Raw genomic sequence first — 25,471 nt, 5'->3', positions numbered from 1 at the left:
CGGTACTGGTCTGGTAGCGTAAGACGTAGATCACCGGGTTTCCAATGCCAATTCGATGAACGCCGTTGTTCCCCGAGGCCCAGACCAAAACGTTCATCTCGCTCGGCCAGGTCTACCTCCAGGCACAGCAACTGGCACCAGTCAGATAAGAGCCGCTGCTCCGCCCAGTCCTGGTCACCTGGTGGCAACCAATATGACAATAGCTCAGCTGTAAATCAACTCAGCTCTTAACCACCACAATGGATAGGATGAAGAGCTTTCTGGTGTCCTCACAGAGGATTTCCAACTGGATCACCTCTTGCATATGGACCTGTTTATGATCTGGCGGGGGTGCCGCCGCCGCTGATTGTCAGAGCCCATTCGACTAGTACTCAGGTGTCCTCAACGGCATTCCTGGCACACATTCCTATCCAGGAGATCTGTAGAGCCGCAATGTGGTCCTCTCACCGTATGTTCACAGTGCATTATGCCATCATTTAGCAGGCCACAGATGACTCTGGGTTCAGCAGAACTGTGTTGCAATCTACACATCCATGAACTCCTGCCTGCCTCCGTTGACGCTGCTTGGGAGTCACCTGATGTGAAATGGACACAAGCAAGCACTCTAAGAAGAACAGACTACCTTTTTCTGTAACCTTTTTCTGTAAACTTTTTCTTTGAGATGTGTTGCTCATGTCCATTCCATGACCCATCCTCCTTCCCCACTGTCAGAGTTCCCAGCAAGAAGGAACTGAGGGTGGGGGGAGGTGGCGGCATCCCTTATACTGCTCCAGAGGGCATCAGTGTCAGTCCCCTACAGATACTGCTAAGGGAAAATCTTCCGGCACCAGTGCATGTGGTGAGCACACGCACCTAATATAGAATGGACATGAGCAGCACATCTCGAAGAACACCAGTTAAGGAAAAAGGTAACTATATTTTTTTTCTTGAGCTAGCCTTGCAACATGTGATTTAGGTGACCGATTGTTGAGAACAAAAAGCAAAAACTTGAAGCAATAGTTGCAGAAGTTCATGTATAAGTAATCCATAGGCTGGAAAATGTTCAACTAGATCATTCCTTGATCAATTTCAAATATTGGACAAATCTGTAAAAAACCAGATGGTTCACAGATAATTCATGACAGGAAAAGGGGCTTAGTTAATCAAATAAATTGTCTGCTGTGATTAGTTTGCATAGCTCTAATACTGAACAGCCTTTCCCTGCCTCATAGCCCCACTGACTCTCTGAACCCTTCAGATTACGTATCTGTCTATCTACTATCACAGGGCTTCTCAACCTTTTTCTTTGAGCCCTCTACCCCTCCCCAACATGCAATAAAAACTCCATGGCCTACCAGTGCCACAACAACTGCTTTTCTGCATACAAGAGCCAGCATTAGTGGATAGCAAGCAGAGCTGTTGCCTAGGGCCCCATGCCACAGGGGCCCCCACAAAGCTACATTTCTCCGGCTTCAGCTTTAGCCCTGCGTGGTGGGGCTCTGGGCTTCGGCCCCTGGCTTCAGCCCCAGACAGCGAGGCTTTGGCTTTCTGACCTGGGCCCCAGCAAGTATAATTCTGGCCCTGCTTGGTGGACCCCTGAAACCTGCTTGTGGTCCCCTAGGGGACCCCAGACCCTTGGTTGAGAACCACTGTACTATCATACTATTATCACAGCTAGTGCACCTGTTAAGTTTCTTTGAGACTAAAATTCAGTCCCTGACCCTTACTTTGCATCAATCATTTGGAAAATGATTTGGAAAACAGCAGGATCCTGAATCTATTACAGTATTTTATATCTCCCATTCAGAACATGCTTACAGAAACACAAGTGGTCCTTTTGTAGTGCACAGAAGATACCATTCCTTCAGACTTCTAGTAGCCACTTTTGTTATGTTGCCAATCCACATACAATTTGATCTTTTCTCAAAAAGTAGAATAGAGACATTACAATGTATCTCAGTGCATGCTTTTATAATTAGCATAGTTTGTCCAACCCCTAAAAGGTTGCAGTATAATTTTTTAACCCCCGTGCAATCTTTTCCCAGACAAATTTCCTTCTAATAATAAATAATACCTACAGGATTTTTTTTTTATTAAATCCAAATAGTAGATAGACGTTTCCTGGATATATGACACATAACAACACCACTCAATGACTGCTCCCTTCCTACCTTGTCCTGACAATTCTTTCTTAAAACTGGAGGAAATCCTGGCTACATTTACAAATGTTGTTGCTGTTGTACATTATTGTGTGCCTGTATAAAACATTTAGGGTCCAGTGTTAGAGCAACTCCATTTGCAAATTGCCCATTCACTTTAATGGGAATTTTGCCCAAAAATAACTGCAGGATTGGCTCCATTATAGCCTCTTATAGAATAGCAATATAATTTATGTCCTAAATAAATTTGGGGAAATTATTTTGTTTTATACACACGAATATGCTCCTCAACACTCTCTGTAAGTAGGTGCACTGGTCTGTGAGTCAAGAGATCTTGGTTCTGTCTCCATCTCTGCCACTAACTTGCTCTGTGACCTTTTCAAGAGACTTCATTTCTCCTTGCCTTTGTTTCCACCCTCCGCTCATTGCCTGTCTTGCCTATTTCAACTGTAAGTGTAACCCCTTTGGGGTTTAGAGAGCATGGCTCCTTTAAGTATTTTGGGGAGGGGGGAAGAGTGCTGATTGTTCCAGAAGGAGTTAGTGCTATTGGTGGAAAGGGGGGGGGGGCAGAGAGCAACTGCAGCAAGCAGGCCCTTGCAGAGTGAAGCAGCCAAGAACCTGCCTGAAGCCTGGGAGGGACAGAGCGGCCAATTGTGGACACCCCAGGACAGGAGCAGGACAAACCGGAGCTGGACCCAGTATCGCTGCTGCCCAGAGCTGAATGGGGCCGTGAGTACTGGGGCTGGTGACTCTGCATTGGGAATAAGGAGAGAGGCTGTTAGCTAGTTAAGTGGGGAGGTGGTCGCTCTGTGTGGCTTTGCAGAGAGCGGCAGAAGGGGGCACTGGAGGGGTTTGTTGGGGAAAGTTTGGCACTGAAGATGACCAGGAGCATTTAAGACTCACCAGTGGACTGGAACTCTGTCCAGGACTCCTGAACTGTGTGTGCAGACACATTGCTCCGTGTCTGCCCTTTCAGACTGTGCTACCATTGGGCCTGAGGGGCCTTGAGTTGAATAACCCTGTTTTACCACTTCCCCTATATTTCCCTCTGTTTTTCTCCTTTCATCCCTCTATTAATATTTTCCTTTCCTATATTCTTTGTACTTTTTATGCGTGCTCTGGAGGGGAACGAGTGCCCCTGGGATGGAAAGGACTTTCCCAGCTGCATTACTAAGTGCGCCTTCCCTTGGCCAGAGGTGCCTGCAGAGCAGACTCCATCTTGGCCATGAAGGTGGTAAAGTTACATAAGTGTGTGGGGTTTTTTTTTTTTGGTTTTTTTTTTTTTTTTTTTTTTGGAGCAGTGGCTGTTTGCACAGTGCCTAGAACAATGGGACCCAGATCTCAGTTGGGACTTCTAGGAACTACTGTTGATATAAATACTATTATTCCTATACATATGAGGAAACAAAGACTTTGTGACTTTGCCAAAGGTCATAAAGCAGGTCAGTAAAGGTAAGAACAGAGCCAAATCATTTGTTTTAACTATGAGGCCACATTTTTCTGCCATAGGCCATTAGTTGTAGAGACTATCGGTTAGAGCAGGGATGGGCAAACCAAGGGCCACATCTGGGTGGAGAAATCGCATGCAGGGCCATGAATGTAGGACTGGGGTAGGGGGTTGGGGTGCGGGAGGAAGTGTGCAGTGTGGGGGAGGGTGCAGGGTGTATGAGAGGGCTCAGGGCAATGGGTTGGGGTGCAGGGTGTATGGGGGGGCTCGGGCAGGGGTTTGGGATGCAGGAGGGGACTCAGGGCAGGAAGTTGAGGTGCAGGGCTGTGGGATGTAGGAGGAAGTCAGCGTGTGGACTCCAGCCCGGTGCCGCTTACCTGGAGCGGTTCTGGGGTGGCAGTGGCGCACAACAGGGCTAAGACGGGCTCCCTGTCTGCCCTGTCCCCGCGCTGCTCCCGGAAGTGGCCAGCACCATGTCCCTGCGGCCCCTAGAGGAAGGCGGGGGCAGAGGGCTCTGCGCACTGCCCTCGCCTGTGGGTACCTCCCCCGAAGCTCCCATTGGCCACGGTTCCCGGCCAATGAGAGCTGTGGGGGGCCAGTGCCTGCAGGTGAGGGTAGTGCATGAAGCCCTCTGCCCCTCCCCTCCCCTAGGGGCCACAGGGACGTGGAGCCAGCCGCTTCCGGGAGCGGCCTCACGGGCCGTATCCAAAGCCCTGATGGGCCGGATCCAGCCCGCAGGCTGTAGTTTGTCCACCCCTGAGCTAGAGAATTGAAGAAACTATTTGCTAGAGGGCTACACAGACTTTTATAGCTTTAGAGATATGCGAGAAAGATAACACTAGGTAGCTGTACAGACTCTTAGGCCCATCTGTACTGAAAAGTGCACCAATTCAATTAAATTAATCTGGCTAAACTGGCACAACCCCCAGAGATAGGCACACTTACACTGCTTTATTCTTTTGCCTATAGCAGTTTAGCTTGCTGTGGCAGTATTTTTTTTTAATAAACATAAACAAGGGTCAAACCGACTTAAATGTGCGTATATTAAGGCTTCACATTGGTTTAACTAGTTTGGTTTTAAATCAATGTAGTTAAACTGGTGCACTCTTCTAGACTAGATGAGGCCAGTTTTGAAGAATGCTCTCTAGTTAGCTGGGGAGACTGTTGTCTATACAGTATAGCTAAAAGAGATTGTTAGATATATAGATTTGGAAGGATAGACTTTTATTGATAAATGTCAATTTCACTGTATGCAGCCTACTTGGTCCCAGGATATTAGAGAGACAGGAGGGGTGAGGTCATGTCTTTTACTGGACCAACTTCTCTTGATGAGAGAGGCAAGCTTTCTCCCGAAGAGGAGTTGGTCCAATAAAAGATATAACCTCACCCACTTTGTCTCTCTAATTTCACTGCACCCCCACAACCATTTTTTCTGTGGCTAATACTTGCAATTTACAAGACAGGCAAAATGAGAAAAATGCAGCTTGAGAACTTCTTTAGAATTTGATTCATTATTTACTTTGTGTATTTTGACGTGATGTTGACCTTTTGTGTTTTGATGCTTTATAAAGCTTTAGCTTTTTGCCTCTCAACCCCATCTCCTATTATTAAACAATTACTAGCTGACACCCCCGCCCCATAAGCTCTCACAACTGTAAACATTTAAAATCAATAAACAGGCAAAAAAAATGCTTGAAAATGAACATGGATGTTATTCCAGGGAAGTCATATTAAAAAAAAAAAAAGGACTATAGAATCCGGCCAAGCCCCATTCTACACAGCTCGGTCCTGGGGGGCAGGGGAGGTCTTGGGGCAGCGCTTAGAAGAATTTATACAGGGGTGGTGCTGAAAGCCATTAGACCAAACTGTAACCTGGGTCTACAATAAAAACAATGAGGAAGGCGGCGGCACCTTCAAGACTAACAGCTTTATGTGGGCAGAAGCGTTGGTGGGTAAAACCCCCACGTCTCCCGATGCATGGAGTGAAAATTACAGATGCAGGCGCTATTATAGCGAGGGGTGAAGGGAAGGGAGGGGCACCCGTGGGGACAGGGCCAATTCAGTCAGGGGCGATGTGCTCCACTCCCAATAACGGAGGAGGAGGTGTCAATACCAAGAGAGGGGAACTGGCTTTTGTAGTGAGCCAGCAGGGGGTGAGGCAGCACCAGCACGGCTAGCTCCGGCGCCGCCGCCGCGGGGGGCGCAGTCGGTCTGGAGCTAGAAGGGTGGTTGCTCTGGTCCCAGAGGGCGGTGAGCCTTGGCGTGTGGAGTCAGTAGCGGGGACCGGCGCAGCACGCCAGGCCCCCTCACGCCCAGGGCAGGCAGCGCTGCTGCTTGCCCTGCCTTGGCCGGGGGCTGAGCCGCGACCGTTCCCTGCCCCGTCGCACCCGGGCGCTGAGCCGCCCCGCCCCCTGGCGGGCCCCGTCTGCCCGCCGCCCTCGGCCGGGCTTCCCCCGCTCCCGGCTGCAGCAGCTGTTCAGCGTCTCGGCCGCCGGGCAGGGGCTGGTGCCCGTGGGAAGCGCCTGCGCGCCGCGGCCGCTCGCTGCCTGCCCCGGGCGGCTTCCTGGACTATTTTAGTCCAAGCGGCAGCCGGCGCGGCGAGCGGCGGCCGAGTCCCAGCGACAGCGCCCCGGGGACCCTGCGCGGGGCCAGGTAAGGGAGCGGGGCAGCGGCGGAAATGGGAGCGGGAGCCGCCGCTTGCCCGGAGGGACCGGGCCGAAACTTCCCCGGGGAGACGCGCCCGGGCCAGCCCCAGCCGGCTGCAGCCCCCGCCCCGCCCGGCCCTGGCCTGGACACTGGCGGCCTCCGCCCTGTAACCCCCAGGCGCCTCCCTCCCCCTGGTAAGTCAGCGCTTACTGAAATGGCTTGAAAACAAATTGTATTTAAAGCCAAGAGAGGCAAGCGAGGCAGCAGTATTCAAACGGAACCTCGCTTACGGTGAGTATAAACCACACAGGAGGTTGCAGGGTTTAGTCAATATTGGATGACTGTTGAGTGACTTGAGCTTCTTCGGAACACGTTTTCTTTTCCCAATAGAAGCTTGTTTAAATGCGTTTGGTGTAGGATTGGTTCAAATAGACGTACTCGAGACATTGGTGTAGTATTGTAGTACTAGCACGTTTTTTTTTTTTTAAGGTTGCATCAGTATTTCCATGTTTTAGGGGTTTCAGAGTAGCAGCCGTGTTAGTGTGTATTTGCAAAAAGAAAAAAAGGAGGACTTGTGGCACCTTAGAGACTAACACGTTTATTTGAGCATAAGCTTTCGGGAGCTGCTGATCTGCAGCTCAGGAAAGCTTATGCTCAAATAAATGTGTTAGTCTCTACGGTGCCACAAGTCCTCCTTTTTTTTTCATGTTTTAGGGGGTTGCCACTCTTGTAAAATATGCTTTGCATTAAAATGTAGTATGCTAAATGTTGTAGGAAAAGTCATCATAATCTGATAATATTTAGTATGTTTGGATACCACTCATCTTTTAGAGTAGCAGCCGTGTTAGTCTGTATTCGCAAAAAGAAAAGGAGGTACTCCTTTTCTTTTCACTCATCTTTTAGGGATTCCACCATAGTGTTTTAGATTGGCAAGCCGTCCTGCCCTTGCTTTAGTGGTCCTAAAATTGTGGAGCACACTCGTCCTTGAAATGAGTCCCTTCATCCCTTCCCACTTTTAAACAATGTTAAGCTTTCCCCCCTAAATATATAGGTTTGAATAGGTGGTAAAGACTGCATCATTTCTCCCTCCCTCCCTGTTTTTTCCTTTTAGATAATCCTAATTTGAAAGGGTTTTTTGGGATGGAGAGTGTGCATGTGCCCAATTGTTGAGCAGCAGCCTGAGTGACTTGATAGGACGGGTGCTTTAGAAAGAACATTATTTTATTATTATAAATGCAAATGTTCAATATCTTAATTTGATTGGCTCTGATTTAAGACGCGTATTTATATTGTGAATTTAAAATTAAGCTTCTGTTATTTTGAGAGGGAGGTTGAGGATTAGAAAGTGACAGTTATAGATGTTTCCCTTAACAGATCTTTTCCATGCATCTGTGTGTTATGTAACCATAACAGAAATTTGTATCTGCAGTTAACACCACTTCCAGCACGCATCTTTACCATTATGACTGTTGATACTGTGAGCACAGAGGAAGAATTTCACTTAACATTGATGCGTTTTCTTAATACATAGAATGAACATACTGTTAATTTGTATCAAGAATATTACACAGCCCAAGGCTAACGAATATTTCAGTATAGAGACATTTTAATCTAAAGGGGTGCAGGGCTTCACTTGCATAGCATGTCCAAATACCTGTTTTCTTCACATTCCTCTGTTTCTCCTTTCAGTTCTATTTCAGGAGTAAAAGAAAACTTAAACTAAACTACAATACACCTAATTAGAATAGCACTAACAGTCTGTTTTCAGCTCTCAAAGTTAATAGTTACCATTAAGGCTCTATTGCGAACTCTTTTTGCTGCAGAACCATAGCAAAGTGGACTGAAGAAAAGTTCTAGAGCTAGATTTAAAAAAAAACCCTGAGGCCCAATCCTGCAATTAGATCCATGGGGAGCCATCTGTATGGATACTGGTAATGGCAGGACTGGTAATGCAGGACCAGATTTTTAAAAGGTATTTAGGTACCTAAAGACTCAAGATTTATTTCAGTAGCAGTTAGAAGCCCGGGACTAGCCACCTAGAGCCCTTTGGGGATCTAACTTCCACTTCACGTGCCTAAATCCAAAATTTAGATCACAAAATCCCCACTCAGCTGCCACCTAACCCTGTAGGCAGGCTCCTGAAGTCCCTAGGTACATAAGTTTCCACCAATAAAATTCCCTAACCACCTAAATTTCTGTCAGTGGGCATATTCAAAGCCACCTAATCCCTGATGCCCAGTGCCTGATTTGTACCCTAAACCCCAACAGAATCATCAGACTTGGTGTTCCCAGCCTATCTGGTAAGCGTGCTATTGGATCAGGTCTTGCACAAAACTGCCATCCTTATATCCAGTAGCCCAGTGATAGGGCAGGGCACTCACCTGGGTAGTGGGAGACCTGGGTTTAAATTCCTGCCTTCAAATAAGGCAGAGGTGTGAATCAGTTCATGGGTGTGAATCCTGAGCAGAAGGAGGACAGTTCATGAGTGTGAATCCTGAGCAGAAGGAGGTGTCTCCATTCAGCCTAGATTTAGGCACCAATGTCCATTAGAGGAACAGGGGGAGGCCATACCCCTCGTGGCATTTCCAACAAGTAGTTTAAAGCAGCTCCTGCTCGGAGGGCTGGCTTTTGTGGATCCGGTTCTTAGGCACCTAACTTTCCCCAGGCATTGCACAGGGAGCCTAGGCACCTAACTCACGCTATAGAGTCCACTAACTGGCAGGGCACCTAAAAGTCATATACCCTGCATTGCAATGCCTAAATCCCCCTTGTGGATCTAGCCTCTGGGCATTTCTGAAAATCTCATTATCTACATCTCTAGTTGCCTAAATATCTTTTAAAAACCCATCCCTTTTAACATATTTGTGTAACATATTTAATTCAAAGTATCTTCACTCTTGTCAGTTTAATATTGGTATTCATATTCTGACCACTTTCCAGACAACAGGTTTTCTTGTTGATTATAGCATTTTGTAGTAGATTAGTGAGACATTGTCAATTCAAGCATAAACATCCAATTTATTTTCACTGTTTGCTTATTTACTACTTGCTTTTCTCTTAGCTCCGATAGTGGGGAAAAACAATGAAATTGGTTTAATTATAAACAATTGAGTTTTCAGTCTCAGATCCTAAGTGCTGTAAACTGGGAGAGTGTGTGTGTTTAAAAGCAATTATTTTAATTTTGAATTTTAAAAATGTATCAAACATTTTATTAAGTTTTGTAAAAAGCATCATTTTACAAAATTTAAATGTTGTCAGATTTAAGTTGACAACATTCCATCCATTTTTCCAAATACACAATAGTTTCTGAAGATGAAATTTTATGACTTTTTTGTAAAGAATATATCTTTATTACAGTTTAACACACCATGTTATATTTCAAATTACACTATTGTAATCTTTCTTATAAGCGGGAATCCTAGTTTTCTGTAATTAAAAAAACAAAATTCTCTTATAAACATAAATCCACATTTTTCTGCAATTAAAATGAAATCTGACAGCTAGAGCCCCACCTCCCTGGGCTGACAGCCCGAGTCCCATCTCTTTTTTTTTTTTTTAAAACAAGGGCAAATTCAGCGTTTTTTTCCATGCGGATGGATTTCTAGGATCCCTGCTTATAAGTAAGCTGAATTGAAAGCACTAGAAGATTGATCTTGTACTCCTTAGCTTCCCACTTCCTATGAACTTTTGGTATTTTGAAATACTGTAGGTCTGAAAGTGACAATTGGATATGTATCCTTTGAATAGAATTTTTCATGTTTGTATTATAAACAAGTTAGGACTGAAAGATCTGAGCTAGGACCAGAGGAAAAGACGCAAGTTTCAGAATTATGTCTAACAATTTATTTCCTGAAACTATCTATGGATAAATACCCAGATTGCATACCTAGTTTAAGTAAAAAGAAAAGGAGGACTTGTGACGCCTTAGAGACGTCCTCTAGTTTAAGTAGTATCTCCAGCTGAAATTAGAAGGCAGTCTTGTTTAAAATCCAATGGCACAATCTGTCACTTTGTAGATAGAGTAAATCTATTTCTGCAGGCACTTAGAAGTCTGTTTATCAGAAACAGCCTTCTGCTATCTGTCAGTAGCACTCCTATATCTGTGTGTCAGTAATAAGTCAACTTGAACTTTAGAGAATTAGACAGCAAGATTTTTAAAAGGAAAACTGAGCCAGAAGTTAGGTTCCTAAATCCATATTTAGGCACCTGTGAAGGGATCCCACTCACCACGTGTGCACCTGGCAAGACCTGGGATGTAAGGAATGTATGAGTGTGGTTTGGTGGTGTGACAGGTTGGACCCCCTTCCTCGCGATGTCACCTGGTGTGCTGGGACACCACAAAGGCAGACTATTCTGCCAGCCTGGGTCCCCTTTTACCTGGTCTTGCTGGGCTAGGCTCCTTAGCCTTTTCCAGCCAAGCACACAGGCAGGGCCACACCCAGCTGCACAGAGTGACAGAGAGCCGCTCTGAGAAGGCTCAACTTAAGAGTCTTGACCCAGCACCCACGTGTCCACCCCCCCTTGGAGTACAAACCCGAAATTATATGAAATTTGCCTCTTCCCTCAAAGTGGAAGAGGGTGTGCACAACTTCTTGCCCCTTCCCCACCCCCCCAAGTTAGAAGTTGCATAAACTGGGTTATATTCTAAACCAGAAATAAATGTATTAACTATAACAGGTGTATTTTAAGTAGTTAAGGAGGTAATAGACAGAACAAGGCAGATTAATAAGAAAATAAAACAGAGCATGCAAACTAAGCTAGTTTCAGTAAAGAAACTGGTTACATGTAAATTCTCACCCTAAATGTGATTCTAATAATCTTCTTCATAAGCCAGGTGCCCTTCCAGCCTGGGGACAGTTCTTTTCCCCCAGTTCGGTCTTCGTTGTTTCCAGCAGTCATCTTGGGTGGGGTAACGGGGAGAACTGACTACTGGGATTACCTCACTCTCCACCCTTAAATAGGATTTTGCATAAGGCGGGAGTCATTTTGTTTCCTAGTTTGACCCCACCCCCCCAGCTTCTCATGGAAAAGTACAGAAATTCAAGATGGGTTACAGTATCCAGTGACATGGTCACATGCCTCTGTAGGGCCTGTAGCCATTCTTCACAGACTGACCCACATGTTCACAGGAAGACAGAGCTCTTTTATAGTCCATTGGCTCTTGCTGATGGGCCTTAGCACTGTCAGGCTTTTTCATTGTTGTACCTGAAGTGTTAGCAGGGAACATTGCCCAAAAAAACATAGTTGTAATATAGATACATGGACAATATTCGTAATTTCAGATACAGAAATGATACATGCATACAAATAGGAAAATCCTATTCAGTAAATCATAACCTTTCCAACGATACCTTACAAGGCTCATCTTGCTTAAAGTACAACTTAGTTATGTCATATTCCTATCACAAGCATAAAGAATATGGAGTATAATGTCACAGGAGGGTGCATGAAAGAGCAAGGGAATGTGTGTACAGGATTTGTTACAATGCATACTCCATAATGTGTTGCGGGAAAAGAGTGTTTACTCACTGATGCAAATGTAGTTCATTAATGGGAATCGAACAGAATTCCATATAACCTTTTATTTTGCAACCAGTAGATGTCCTAAATACTTAGCTGAAAATAAGATTACTTTACTTTCTTTTAATATGAAATGAATCATTGTTTCTTCAATTGAAAAATTAATCTTTGTGTATTAGGTATATCAAGTTGCTGTCAATCTTGATGAGGAAAGACTGTCTGCAATAGGTTTAAAAAAAGGTAATATCTCCCAACTTCCTATTTAGTTACCTATTTAATTAGAGTTATTTAACTGTGTTTTGGAATGATATTGACTAAAGGAAACAAACTTTATTGCTTCTTTTTGTTGTAAAGAATGATCACGTCGGATGAAGTGAGGTGTAGCTCACGAAAGCTTATGCTCTAATAAATTTGTTAGTCTCTAAGGTGCCACAAGTACTCCTTTTCTTTTTGCTAATACAGACTAACACGGCTGCTACTCTGAAACATGTTTTACGTTAGAAAGTCAGTTCTCTTCTGCCCAATTTTCCTGAAAGAGTCTATGGATGACTGGAGAGCTAGAGCATTTGTTATCAGAGACACCGAGCAAGTGAAACCCGATCAACTGAGAAGGGAAATAGGGTGAGAATTAATAAAAACTAACACTCATGTATGGAATGAGAGAGCTTTAGGCATACATTTTTGATCTCCAGGGAGTCCTACAGCAAAACTGGAGAAGATCAGACTTGGTGGGGTGTTTGGTTTTTTGTTTTTTTGTTTTTGTTTTTGTTTTTGTTGTTGTTGTTTTTTAACCTTACAAATATCATTTCTCCTCCCTCCTTTGAAAGAAAGAGAAAATACTTTCAGGACAGCTTTATACATTATAAAGAAGAATTAAAAGATATAAATCCTCTTTTTGGCTTTTTTGACAAGCTTTCTTTAACAACAAATTATGATAACAGGTTCCTCTGAATTTGTATTTTAGCTTTGCTATTCTACAGGTACCACAGCTATATACTGCTCTTGGTATTCACATGTGTCTTCTGATTATGGGGGACTGGAAGTAGTATGCTTGGATGGTCCTAAGGACCATTTAACAAGCAGTAGAAGTTACCATTATGGTGCCAGTCCTGCAAGCTGCTTAGCATGGGTGGACCCCTGTACTCTCACATCTTATGAAAGTCACTGGGCATGTATCTGATAATACATCGTGTGTGCAGGTTGTCAGAATATTGACCTTTATCCCTTCTTCAAGCCCTTAGTTTTCACCTAAAATGTGACTGTAAAATGTTTTTCAGGTGAAGGGATAAGGTTGTCAGATGTCTGGTTTTCGGCTGTAAGGCCCGGTGGAAAAGGGACCCTGGTGGATCCAGTCAATACCACTGACTGGGCCATTAAAAGTGCAGTTGGCGGGGCTGGCAGGCTCCCTACCTGGCTTCACATGGCTCCCCGGAAGTGGCAACATGTGCCTGGGCTCCTAGGCAGATGCACACTCTTCATGCTGCCCCCGCCTCGAGTGCCAGATCCACAGCTCCCATTGGTCAGTAACTGTGGCCAATGGGGGCTGCAGGGGCAGCACCTGTGTGTGGAGACAGCATAGAGCCACCTGGCCCCCCCTGAACCTAGGAACCAGACATGCCAGTTACTTCTGGGAGCCACCCAAGATAAGCGCCGCCCAGAGAATGCATCCCTCACCTCCTCCCGCAACCCAACTCCCAGCGGAGAGCCCCCTCCTGCGCCCTGAACGCCTCATTTCTGGCCTCACCCCCCTCTTGCACCAATCCCCTGCCCAAGCCTGGTGAAAATGAGTGAATGTGTGAGGGTGGGGAAAAGCGAGCAACAGAGGGAGGGGGGATGGAGTGAACGGGGGGTGGGGCCTTTGAGAAGGGGTGGGGCCTTTGAGAAGGGGTGGGGCAAGGGTGTTTGGTTTTGTGCTATTAGAAAGTTGGCAACTGTATGTAGGGACTTAGTTTAACTTTTGAAGTACGTGTAGAATTTTTGTTCATATTAAGGAGAAACATGTATGCACTTGAAGGAGAGAATATTCCCCTAAGTCCCATGACACACATCATTGTTTTTCCATTGTATTCATGCTCATTACTCTTAATATCTCTTTTGTATTTTTACAGGATTCTTCAAGATGAATACTACAGAAATCAATTCATTAACCATGACCCCATTAGGTTTTATACCAGATTTTAAAAATGCCACCCTTTTACCTGTCAATGAGACTGCGTGTGAAAACTGGAGTGAGGTTCATCATCTGGTTTTTCATGTGGCAAACACTTGTTTTGCAGTTGGATTGGTTATTCCAACCACACTGAATTTCCATATGATTTTCCTGCGAGGCTTGCTTGCTACAGGTAGGCCAAACAAAATTTACTTTTTACAACTTTAATGTGGCTGAAATTCCATTTACTAACCTATAGAAAGTAGGGCTGTCAAGTGATTAAAAAATTAATTGTGCGATTAAACAATAATATCATCTATTTAAATAGTTTTGGATGTTTTCTACATTTTCAAATATATTGATTTCAATTACAGCACAGAATAAAAAATGTACAGTACTCTCTATTTTTGAGTACAAGTATTTGCACTGTCCAAAAAACAAAAGAAATAGTATTTTTTAATTGACCTAATACAAGTACTGTAGTGCAATCTCTTTATCATGAAAGTTGAACTTGCAAATGTAGAATTATGTACAAAAAACCTGCATTCAAAAATAAAACAATCTAAAATTCTAGACCCTGCAAGTCCACTCAGTCCCACTTCTTATTCAGCCAATCGCTAAGACAAGCAAGTTTGTTTACATTTGCAGGCGATAATGCTGCCTGCTTCTTGTTTACAATGTCACCTGAAAGTGAGAACAGGTGTTTGCATGGTACTGTTGTAGCCAGCGTTGCAAGATATTTACGTGCCACTAAAGATTCATATGTCCCTTCATACTTCAACCACCATTCCAGAGGACATGCATCTATGCCAATGATGGGTTCTGCTGATTAACAATCCAAAGCAGTGCAGACCGTTGCATGTTCATTTTCATCATATGAGTCAGATCTCACCAGCAGAGGGTTGATTTTCTTTTTTGATGGTTTGGGTTCTGTAATTTCCGCATCAGGGTGTTGCTCTTTTAAGATTTCTGAAAGCATGTTCCATGCCTTGTCCCAATCAGATTTTGAAAGGCACTTCAGATTCTTAAATCTTGGGTCAGTTAGAAATCTCACATTGCAACCTTCTTTGTGTTTTGTGAAATCTTCAGTGAAAGTGTTCTTAAAATGAACATGTGCTGGGTCATCATCCAAGACTGCTATAACATGAAATATACGGCAGAATGTGGGTAAAACAGAACAGGAGACATACAGTTCTCTCCCAAGGAGTTCAGTCACAAATCTAATTAAGCATTATCTTTTTAACTAGTGTCATAAGCATGTCTCTGGAATGGTGGCCAAAGCATGAAGGGCCATACGATTGTTTAGCATATCTGGCATGTAAATACCTTGCAATGCCAGCTACAAAAGTGCTATGCAAATGCCTGTTCTCACTTTCTGACATTGTTGTGATGTTGCACTCTATATGACTTTTATAAAAATATGCTAATGAGTGTGAGTATAATATAACTGGAATATGCTTCATGCAAAAGGTCTCTTGAAAGGTATCATTACAAAGCATATAATTTATGGAGTGTGGTCATCCTATTTGTATAAATGTATCACTCTTGGTCTGAAACTAGAAATATGAAATATAACTCTCTGAAGTCCTATTGTAGTTATGCAAAGTGTTGGTTATTAATGTTGGTTTGGAATCTTAATGGCTCCCATTAACCAAGACAATTGACTGTAGATGGCTCTGTTTTACTTGTAAGTCTTCATGTATACCTGTGGACTAGTAATGAAGTCTTACAATGACATGTGATCATGTCACCTGAACTGGAATCCATCTTTAACCTGGTGCTCTTCCATTGAGAAGGAGGGGTGGAAACCCAGAGGGACAAAGGAGTCCCACCTTATGCAAAAGATATATAAGTGGGTGGAAGAGAACAAAGGGGGTGGCCATCATGAGAAATCCCCTCTCTACCGCCTGAGCTGGAACAAGGGCTGTATGAGGGGAAAGGATTGTGCCCAGACTAGGAAGGCATCTAGTCTCTGAAAAAAACTTATTGAAATATCTTTTGAGGGTGAGATTTTATCTGTATTCAGTTTTCTTAGACTTGTGTGTTGGTAATTCACTTCGTTCTGTCTGTCACTGCTTGGAACCACTTGAATCCTACTTTCTGTATTTAATAAAATCACTTTTTACTTATTTATTAACCCAGAGTGTGTATTAATACCGGGGGGCGGCGGTGGCAAACAGCTGTGCATATCTGTCTCAGTATTATAGAGGGCGAACAACTTAAGTTTACCCTATATAAGCTTTATATAGGGTAAAACAGATTTATTTGGGGTTTGGACCCCATTGGGAGTTGAGCATCTGAGTGTCAAGGACAGGAACACTTCTTAAGTTGCTTTCAGTTAGTCTGCAGCTTTGGGGCACGTGGTTCAGACCCTGAGTCTGTGTTGGAGCAGACTGGCGTATCGGCTCAACAAGACAGGATGCTGGAGTTCCAAACTGGCAGGGAAAGCGGAGACTGAAGTAGTCATGGCACATCAGTTGGCAGCCCCAAAAAGGTTTCTGTGATCCAACCCATCACTATTGTAAATGAGAAGAGGGCAGCATTATCTCTTGTAAATGTGAGCAGACTTGTTTTTCTTCATGATTGGATGAACAAGAAGTAGGACTGAGTGGACTTGTAGGCTCTAAAGTTTTACATTGTTTTGTTTTTGACTGCAGTTATGTAACAAAAATCTACATTTGTAAGTTGCACTTTCACAACAAAGATTGCGCTACAGTACTTGTATGAGGTGAATTGAAAAATACTATATCAGTTTTACAGTGCAAATATTTGTAATAAAAAATAATATACACTTTGATTTCAATTACCACGCAGAATACAATATATATGAAAATGTAGAAAAACATCCAAAATATTTAATAAATTTCAATTGGTATTCTATTGTTTAACAGCACAATTAAAACTAATTAATTATTTTTTTGAGTTAACTGCGATTAATCGACGGCCCTAATAGAAAGTATTGTCCTGGGCTCACTTGTCTTCCGTTGGTGGTATTTCAACATGTTGGTTTTTTTTGTTGGAGGTGTTTTAGCATGATTTGGGGCCTGGTCAACATTCCGACATTGCAGAACTTATTTGGATAAGGTAATACAGACCCAGTCTCTTAAAACTCTACAACAACTACATAGAGAATTTTGAGCATCTGTGCAGTTGCTGAAACGCCTGACACTGTGGAAGGATAGGATTTGTTTATGTAGTTTGGGCTTTATTGTATCTTGCTTTGTTTTCCATTTCTTTATCTGTTTTTCTCCATTCTCGCTTAACTTGTCAGAAAAAAATCTATACTTGGACAAAGTATGGGGGGGAAAAAATTGGCCCCCAAATTTTTTGTTATGAGTAAATGAAAAAAGTAGAGCTCAATTTCAGTTATAGCAAGATACACTTATACCTTTTACAATATAAATCTCTTGCACTCTCAGACCACTGATATAATAGGAAATACCACCTACACCTGCTATATTTAAGTTTTCCTTGGAAAGCTTCATTTAGTGACTAGCCCCAACTCTTCTTAAAATATGAGGTCTGAGATGACATCACATACCATGGGAGTGAAGTGTGAACATATTTTAAACATATTTTTTTGAGGATGACTAGATGTCAGCTCAAGCTGAACATTGTTAAAACAGATCTCTTCATCTTAACTTCCCCTTTTTCCTCCCTCCCTGCAATACCTCTTTTTTGGGTTACTGTAGATCATACCACCATCCTGCGTGTCACTCTGGCCGATACTGTGGCATCCTCTCCAGTCTCTCTCTAGGTCTTCACGTTCAGGCTATGTCTAAATCTTGTGGATTCATTTTGCGTAATATTTCTAAGATATGGTCTTTCCTATTCATCCACACATCTAAAACGCTCATCCAGGCTGTTATCTTGCTTCTTGATTACTGCAACATCTCTCAGAGTAGCAGCCATGTTAGTCTGTATTTGCAAAAAGAAAAGGAGTACTTGTGGCACCTTAGCGACTAACACATTTATTTGAGCATAAGCTTTCGTGAGCTACAGCTCACTTGCATCCGATGAAGTGAGCTGTAGCTCACAAAAGCTTATGCTCCAAATAAATGTGTTAGCCTCTAAGGTGCCACAAGTACTCCTTTTCTTTTTGCAAATACAGACTAACACGGCTGCTACTCTGAAACCTGTCATTATGCAAGGCACTGAATTTAGCCGTATAGAGTGGAAATGTGTCAACTTCATGAAAAAACTCATACAGGTACAGACAGACATCATCTTCCTCTCCAAATGCAAACAGATGGACATCATACCAAAAGGACTGAAGGTAAAAAATTTGCAACATCTCTGCAGTAGTCACTGGCCTTGACAAGTGCTGTCTTGCCCCACTCGTATTCATTCAAATGATGTTGCAAAGATAATTTTCCTAGCCCGTTGCTTTGACCATACTTTCCCTTCTCAGTTGCATCAAACATAATCCACTTGTCACTTTCAAGACCCTGTACAGCTAATCAAAGCCTGCCTATCATCTTTCATTTTCTACTGAAATGTTCACTCCCATCTATCTGTGATGTCAGCCTCCGTTGCCCACTTACAGAATTTTCAAACAAATATCTTTGTGCTTTCTCCCTGCTGCCCCACCTGCTTGGGAGGCGCTTCCTCTAAACATCTGCAAAACTAACTCATTATCTTTCTAATTCCGCCTTAAAACTCTCCTTTTCCATGAAGCCTGCAAAAACTTGACAACCATTAGCTTCTGGCATACTAAGACCGCTGCCTATCATGCTGGCTAATATCTTATTCTTTCCCCTGCACTCCCCTGTTTGTCTCCACCTGTTGTCTCTTGTGTTATACTTAGATTGTAAGTTCTTTGGGACAGGGAATTTTTTTTTCAATTCTGTTCATACAGCACCTAGTGCAATGAGGTTCTGTTCCATGATAGGGCACTCAAGCATTATGGAAATACAAATAATTAATAATAATATTCCAAGTCTAATACTATTGTAATGCAAATAGCTAATTAGAATTTCCTTTTTCTGATAGTAGTCAAAAAAGCAATTTACTGTTGGAGTCTTGGCCTGATTCATTATTAATCACCTTAAATGCTCTGACTAATGTCTGGGCTATCGTATTTAATAAAGATGTAGTTGGATTCAGAACCGTGGAATACAACACACTTGGCAATCTTGTATGCTCTGAGAAATTAGAGAGCAGGAGGAATTCTTAGTGCTTTCAGATAATGCATGGATGATTCTCTTCTAGCATTTCATTTCATTCACTGCTAGCTTAGAAATAGTGTTACCTTTTAAAGCTAGGGTGAAATCCAGGACCCATTGAAGTAAAAAGGGGTTTTGCCATTTACTTGAAAAGGGCTAGGTTTTTACCACTGAAGTATTGTAAGCACCTCATGACAGTAGGTGATGCCAAAACCTTGTTTTCAGCTGCATTGTTAGGAAGAGTTTCAGCATGATTTGAGTGGGGCCAAACTATGTTCATAAAGTCTTAACATAGTTCAGGAACCCTGTAAGTGATTTACCTCTCTGCCATTGTACTGTATGTAGAACCAAAGTCTTCATGACCCATTGAGGAAACGTTGAGAAAAGTGACCCTGTAAGGTGTATTTTTGAGAAATATCTCTTTTTTGTTATTTTTACAATATAGAACATGTGCAGTGTTTGAGAGAATCTATTTAATTACCAGACCTTTATGTTGCTTCTAAGAATTTTACAGTAATTGTTCCATATCTCTTTTTACACTTAAAAAAGGCTGTTTTACCAAAATGAGTTTCTCTAATGGCCAGGAACCTCAGTTTTTGCAAGACCTTTTATCTGTTGAACTCTCATTAAAATCAACAGGAGTTCTGCATGTGGAGGGTTCACTGATTTTGGGCTCTAGTTTGAATTTTGAACTGGCAAACATGTATGGAGTATGAATTTTTCAAGCTGAGATGGCTTGAAAGAGTAACATTGTAAGAGAAAGAAGCATAATTAAGAACTGTATCTTGTTTATCAGCTCTCGCTAATCAGAGCAGAGGATTAGTATTTGAAAATTATGTAGAAGATACTCATCAGTCATTCTGTTTTCCTAACAAATGATATCTTGAACAATGGCATAACTCACAGCAGGAAGCCAGATTCATGACATGTTATGGTGGTGTTTCTTTTAAAACTGAAAATCTCGGTGGATGTCATTTAGGGAGCTCCAGGCAAATAGTGCTTGCTTATTCTTGTTTTGTTTGTCTGCAGGCGTCAGCCCTAGAAATGAATGCTTATCAGGGTGCATTTGATTTTAATCACTAGTCAGGAAGACTCCATTTAATCATGGATTTCTACATAAAAGTGCATTTTTATTGGTTGTTATAACCTTAATATGTATTCTTTACAACTCAGATGTAGATTTCATTTTTAGAAGATTACACACTATACATTTTTAAAGTGATTTATTTTGAAAACTTTTCAGATTAGTTTTACAGCTGTATCAGAAAATGAATGATTGTTTGGTTATCTCCAATTCAACAGGTTAATCATTAATATTTGGAGGATTTTCTTGCCATGCTGAATTAGGAGAAGAACATCAGACAGACATTTTAAATTGTTTGTTTGTTTAAATAAATCAACATTATGTATTCTGGATTTTTTTTCTTCAACAGCAAACGTAATATTTTAATAAAACAAGCATATGAATTTTTGAATTTAGTTAAACATTCAAGTTTTTAAAATCAGGTTTGTTTTTGTTTTGGTTTTTTTTGTTTTGGTTTTTTTACTAAAATAGTTAAATGAAATATTTAAAAAAAAAAACAACAAAAATTAAATCGACTGTGTCAGCCAGGTCAACATGAGAAACGTAAAATATTGGCTTTTGCTGCTAACTCGGTCGTCTTCACCTTCATTTTCTTGTTTGTTCGTAATCTAGAAAAGAAAAACAATCTTTCCTCCTTTTTCAGATTCCAAACGATTTCTCAGTTTGGAATGATTGGTCCAAAGGAAGAAAATATTCTTTCTTCTCTGGCAGAAGAAGCTACTGCTGTTATAAGTGAGATTATCACTTCAACTGTCTCTCAATCCAAGTGCTTAAGTGACTTCCACCAGTTCACTGGTGTGACTTTCTTTAAAACATCAGCAAACATATATTTCTTGAATGGTTCGCCCTTAGCTCTGAAGTTTATTATAGTTGGCATTATGAAGGGATGATTGCTGGATGTCCGTGTCATAGCCAGCTCCTCTTCTTCAACAGTTAAGGTTTGACCCTGGTACCGAGAATTGAGAATATTTGCAAGAAAATGAGCTGGAGATAGTGCTTGTCCCATTCATTTTTTTTAATGATTGTAATTTAACTCTGTCATTGCATATTTCTCTTTTTAAGATCTCACTCAGTTCCTTCCAAATTTTAACAGTCAGCAATAAAATAGCTATTTTCCTTCATTTTGTTCAAGGCTACAGAAATAGGCTTCAGGATACTCAGCATGTGTTCAGCATTTCTCTTAAGCCCAATGTTGAGAACTTTTTTCACAATTTTGTTCACAAACTCATCATATTAGGCCAGTTCTTGATATAGTGCTCAAAACGTCCACTACTGAGTTCCATCGCATGGCTTGTGGGAGAGTTAGCTTGGTTCCTTGCACTTTTTTCAGAGCAACTGCTGCAAAGTGGTTGTTATGGAAGTATTTTGCAATTTCAACAAGATTAGCCTTTTATTTCTGGAACACTGAAGTCTTTGGCTAGGAGGTGCATCAAATGAGCACTGCAACCATATGTTATTAGTTTGGGACTCTCTCCTAAATAATTTCTTCTCTTCTTGGATACATTTGCAGCATTGTCTGTGACCAAGCTGCGTACTAGACGCTTAAAATTTTTTCCGCAGTTTGTTGTAGCTTTTACTGCTGCTACTTATAAGTACTCCGCTGTGTGTGCATTTCCTGATGTATCAATTGTTCCTGTAAGGAAGATGTTCCCTTCTTTTATTGTCACACAAGCACATACAACAGGATCATTGTGGACATTGGTCCGCCCATCAAGACTCGGGTTAACAATTTTACCCTTTTAGACCTTTTGCACACTGCTCAATTTCTCTTTCATACACTTTATCCAGCAATTTGCCTGAGACATCTGCTCTGTTGGGTGGACTGTATCCTGTTCTTAATGACTGAACCATGTTAATGAAGTGTGGGCTCTCAATCATACAGAAAGGAGAGTTTGTTGCATAAACAAACCAGGCAATTTTTTCATCAATTACCTCTTTTTGTAATCTGCTGGTTATTATCACAAACTTACCTATAGTTGTTTTTGGATGATGGAGATTTTTTTTTCTTTTTGCTACAGGTGGTATACTGTGGCTATGTGACATACATGATGTGACTGAAACACTATCCTTGGCAGATAACTCTGAAACTATAGACAATGATGGTGATCTTGAAGGTGGATAGTCTTCAGAATCCTGTATGTTGAGGATGGATTCTACTAAACAAAATAAGTCAATGCAGTTATTTAATGATTATTACCATACTGCTCATTTAGCATTACTCATTGTATTCACTGACTCTCAGTACTACTTTAAAGGTGAAATTGTAAAAGGAAGAGCTGCCTATTTCAGCTATTTTTTTTTATCACAACTGCATCTAAAATGATAGTACAATAGAGTAACAACTATATTTCTTGCTCAAACGTGAGAATTCAAGAATAGTTCAGAAGAAAGACAGGCAGTCCTTAAAGTATGAAATAAAAAAGTTTACCAACCTGAAGATCCTGCATGTTCAGACACGTTCCTTTCATCCTCTTCAACGCAGCTTCCTCCTGAGAAGGAACACTTCTCATGATGTTGTTTCATTCCGGCAACCAGGCCTTGTATTTCTTTGTTACACTGTTTGCATTTTTCACGCATGCCTGTCCTACCCACAGGTAGAGGAGCTTCATTAAAATATTGTGGTCTGCTGCCATTATAGGTTTTCCCTTCTAGTGAGAGAATAGTATGGTAGACCTCAAATCAATGAAGGCTACCCTCAGAAAGACCTCAAGACTTATGGAATATGTTGCTCAAACAGTTTCACTTTTGTTTCTACTGCCTGTCCCTCCCTTCTCACATTTTATCTCCAGACTATTTCTCCTTGTCCAAATCTATTCTGCCCCCAGCAATCTTCTATTCATTGAACTTTTTGAAACTTTGCACTTTTAGAGAGAGGTAAGGGATTGACTCTGTGTATACAAATTTGCAGAGGGACAATAGGGTTGAGGTCTGTTATTTCTCACCTCTCTCTATATTTTATTTATTTATTTATTTTATTTAAAACATTTTTGCTGTTAACAAGCATATTATCTCTGGAGATACAAATCCACAGTTTGAGAACTGCAAAACTAGACTGAGCACTGGGCGCTTCCCATTGGGTAGATAGAAAGATTAACCTAAATCTTGAAGCCCCTGGAACCTCAGAAGATTGGGTCCCTAATCCATGAACTATTGGAACTCATTTACAAAACTTTTCTTAAACAGTACAAGAATATATTGTTTCATATTATAGAATTAGAATTTATAATTCCTACTCCATAATGAGATAGTTTTAATTAAGATAAATTATAGGATTTTCCTCAAAAAGCATTTTATCAAAAAATCTGATTTTAAATTAAAAAAATCCAATATTTTTGAAATCATTGATTTTTATCCACCCTGTTATCATTTTTGTCTCAAATCAGTGTAATGCCAGCTGTATGAAGCAGTTGTATGTTTTAGTTAAAATGCTTCTTGTAACTAAATAAAATTAACTATTATACTTACACTTAATAAAACATTGCTTACCTTGATCCATAGTACCTAAGTCTGAAACGTGTGAAATGCATCGCTTCTGAACATAATCACTGTAATCTAAAATAGGGCGCTGTATTATCTATATCAAAAAAATGGGGTGTGTATGTGTATGTGTATGTGTATATATATATATATATATATATATATATATATATATATATATATATATATATATATATATATATATATATATATATATATATATATATAATGTGTATATATAAAATCTGGTAAAAATATTTTTACATCTTTTAACTTCCTACTTTATTTTTCACAGGATGTGTACTTTTCATCATCTGGGCCATGCTGTACCGCTGTGCTTTGGATATAATGATCTGGAATTCGGTGTTCTTGGTTGTCAACTTCCTGCATTTTATATATCTACTGTACAAGAGAAGACCGGTATGTAAAGAGTATCATCACTACAGAGTCTGGTAGGGTACAAGGAATGGACCAAGTCCTTTGGCTGTGCTTGGGCAAGCCTTCCATTGAATTCTGTTGGAGTTTTGCCTGAATGGGTTAGTTATCAACCCCAGCAGGTACCAGCTAACATTAGCATGATTTTATCCTGATAGTTTGTGCATCACTGTCTGATGTAGTACTTCCATGTTAAACCTCTCTTTTTTGGGTTAGGCATCTTTTTATTTATCTAAATGACAAGGACATAAATTTCAAAAGTGACTAGTGACTTTTGGATGCACAACTGGAGCATTTCAAAGGGGCCAGATTTTTTAGAGGATAGGTGCTCAAAACTTCTGAAAATCAGATCCGCATATCTCAAGGTGGACATCCATAACTAATTATTCCTGGAAAATTAGGCCCCAAGTTTTGGGGATAAAACTTCTCTTGCTTAGTTTAAACCCAGAAGTATCTGGTGTACTGGTGTGGAGGAGGCTGAGAGTACCTTTTGGCTCTTTATAAACCTGGAAATAAATGTAGGTGTTTGTATACAAACAACTTTAATGTTCTTCTTGCAGTCCAGTCATACAAAAATACCTTTTGGGCCATGTGTCCTCTCTCACCCTGTCCTGCAGAGGGAAGGAAATCCACAAAGAAAACCCTGGTCAGACCCTGCAGATGGGGAAAGTGATAAGTGAAATACTATTCCCTTCTCTATCAGATATCTGGGATGCCCAGGAATGAGCATGACAAAGTGGGCAGGGTGATGGAAGATCCACATTGTGACATGATTCCTGCCTTTAACCAGTTTGGGTCATGGGGATAATTTGCAGGTCAAATCAGCAAAGCTAAAGTTGCCTAAACTCTGGCTGTGCACCCTGTGACTCCCCTCCGTGGAATCAAAGGAAACGGGTGAGGGAGCGAGCCAATAATCTGGAAGGGTCTTCAGAGTAGTGTAGAACAGGAGTCAATCAACAGACTTGAGCACAGTCACTGAGGTTGGAGGCCAGGATCCTTGGGAATCCCCTTTCCTTTATCCATCCTGCCACCTGATATCTTCCCATTCTGCGAGTAAACAAATTCAGTTGATGGGTGGAGATAAGGGTTAAAATGTGCCTATTCCATGGCTCCAGTGGACCACAGCAGTGTTTCCATTAATTTGTTCCCCTTATGTATGCTTTTTGTGTATGACCATTTATTTTTAAATTTTAGCACATAGCTAGTCCTGACTGCAGCCCCTTGCCTCTTTTCAGAAATCTTTAGGCTTAGAAAGAAAAAGGGAAAATTTTATTTTTTGCTCACTTAAATTTTGTACAATATAAAGTCCAATCTTAAGAGAAATTTGCTATGAGAAGGTTACAGGAATATACTTGGGGCCAAATTCTGAGGTGTTTAGCAGAACAACTCTGTGCATTACTCAGTTAAGTA

The 25,471-nt window shown here is 41.4% G+C and overlaps 1 protein-coding gene across 14 annotated transcripts in view; it reads left to right on the top strand.

The window, feature by feature from the left end:
- Positions 1-6,002: 6,002 nt before the first annotated feature.
- Positions 6,003-25,471, top strand: part of BVES (blood vessel epicardial substance) — a 53,810-nt gene continuing 34,341 nt past the window's right edge. For 2 of the 14 annotated variants that reach the window (XM_038395361.2, XM_043510730.1), the window contains exons 1-2: positions 18,125-18,176; positions 23,922-24,046. In XM_038395361.2, coding sequence (XP_038251289.2) covers positions 18,140-18,176; positions 23,922-24,046 — 162 coding nt within the window. In that variant the 5' untranslated portion in view covers positions 18,125-18,139. The other 12 variants (XM_043510728.1, XM_043510731.1, XR_006279892.1 and 9 more) reach the window with 12 other exon arrangements.

Source organism: Dermochelys coriacea, chromosome 3 (assembly GCF_009764565.3).
Source record: "Dermochelys coriacea isolate rDerCor1 chromosome 3, rDerCor1.pri.v4, whole genome shotgun sequence".
NCBI classification, from domain to species: Eukaryota; Metazoa; Chordata; order Testudines; family Dermochelyidae; genus Dermochelys; species Dermochelys coriacea.
This window is presented reverse-complemented; position numbering and strand designations above follow the sequence as displayed.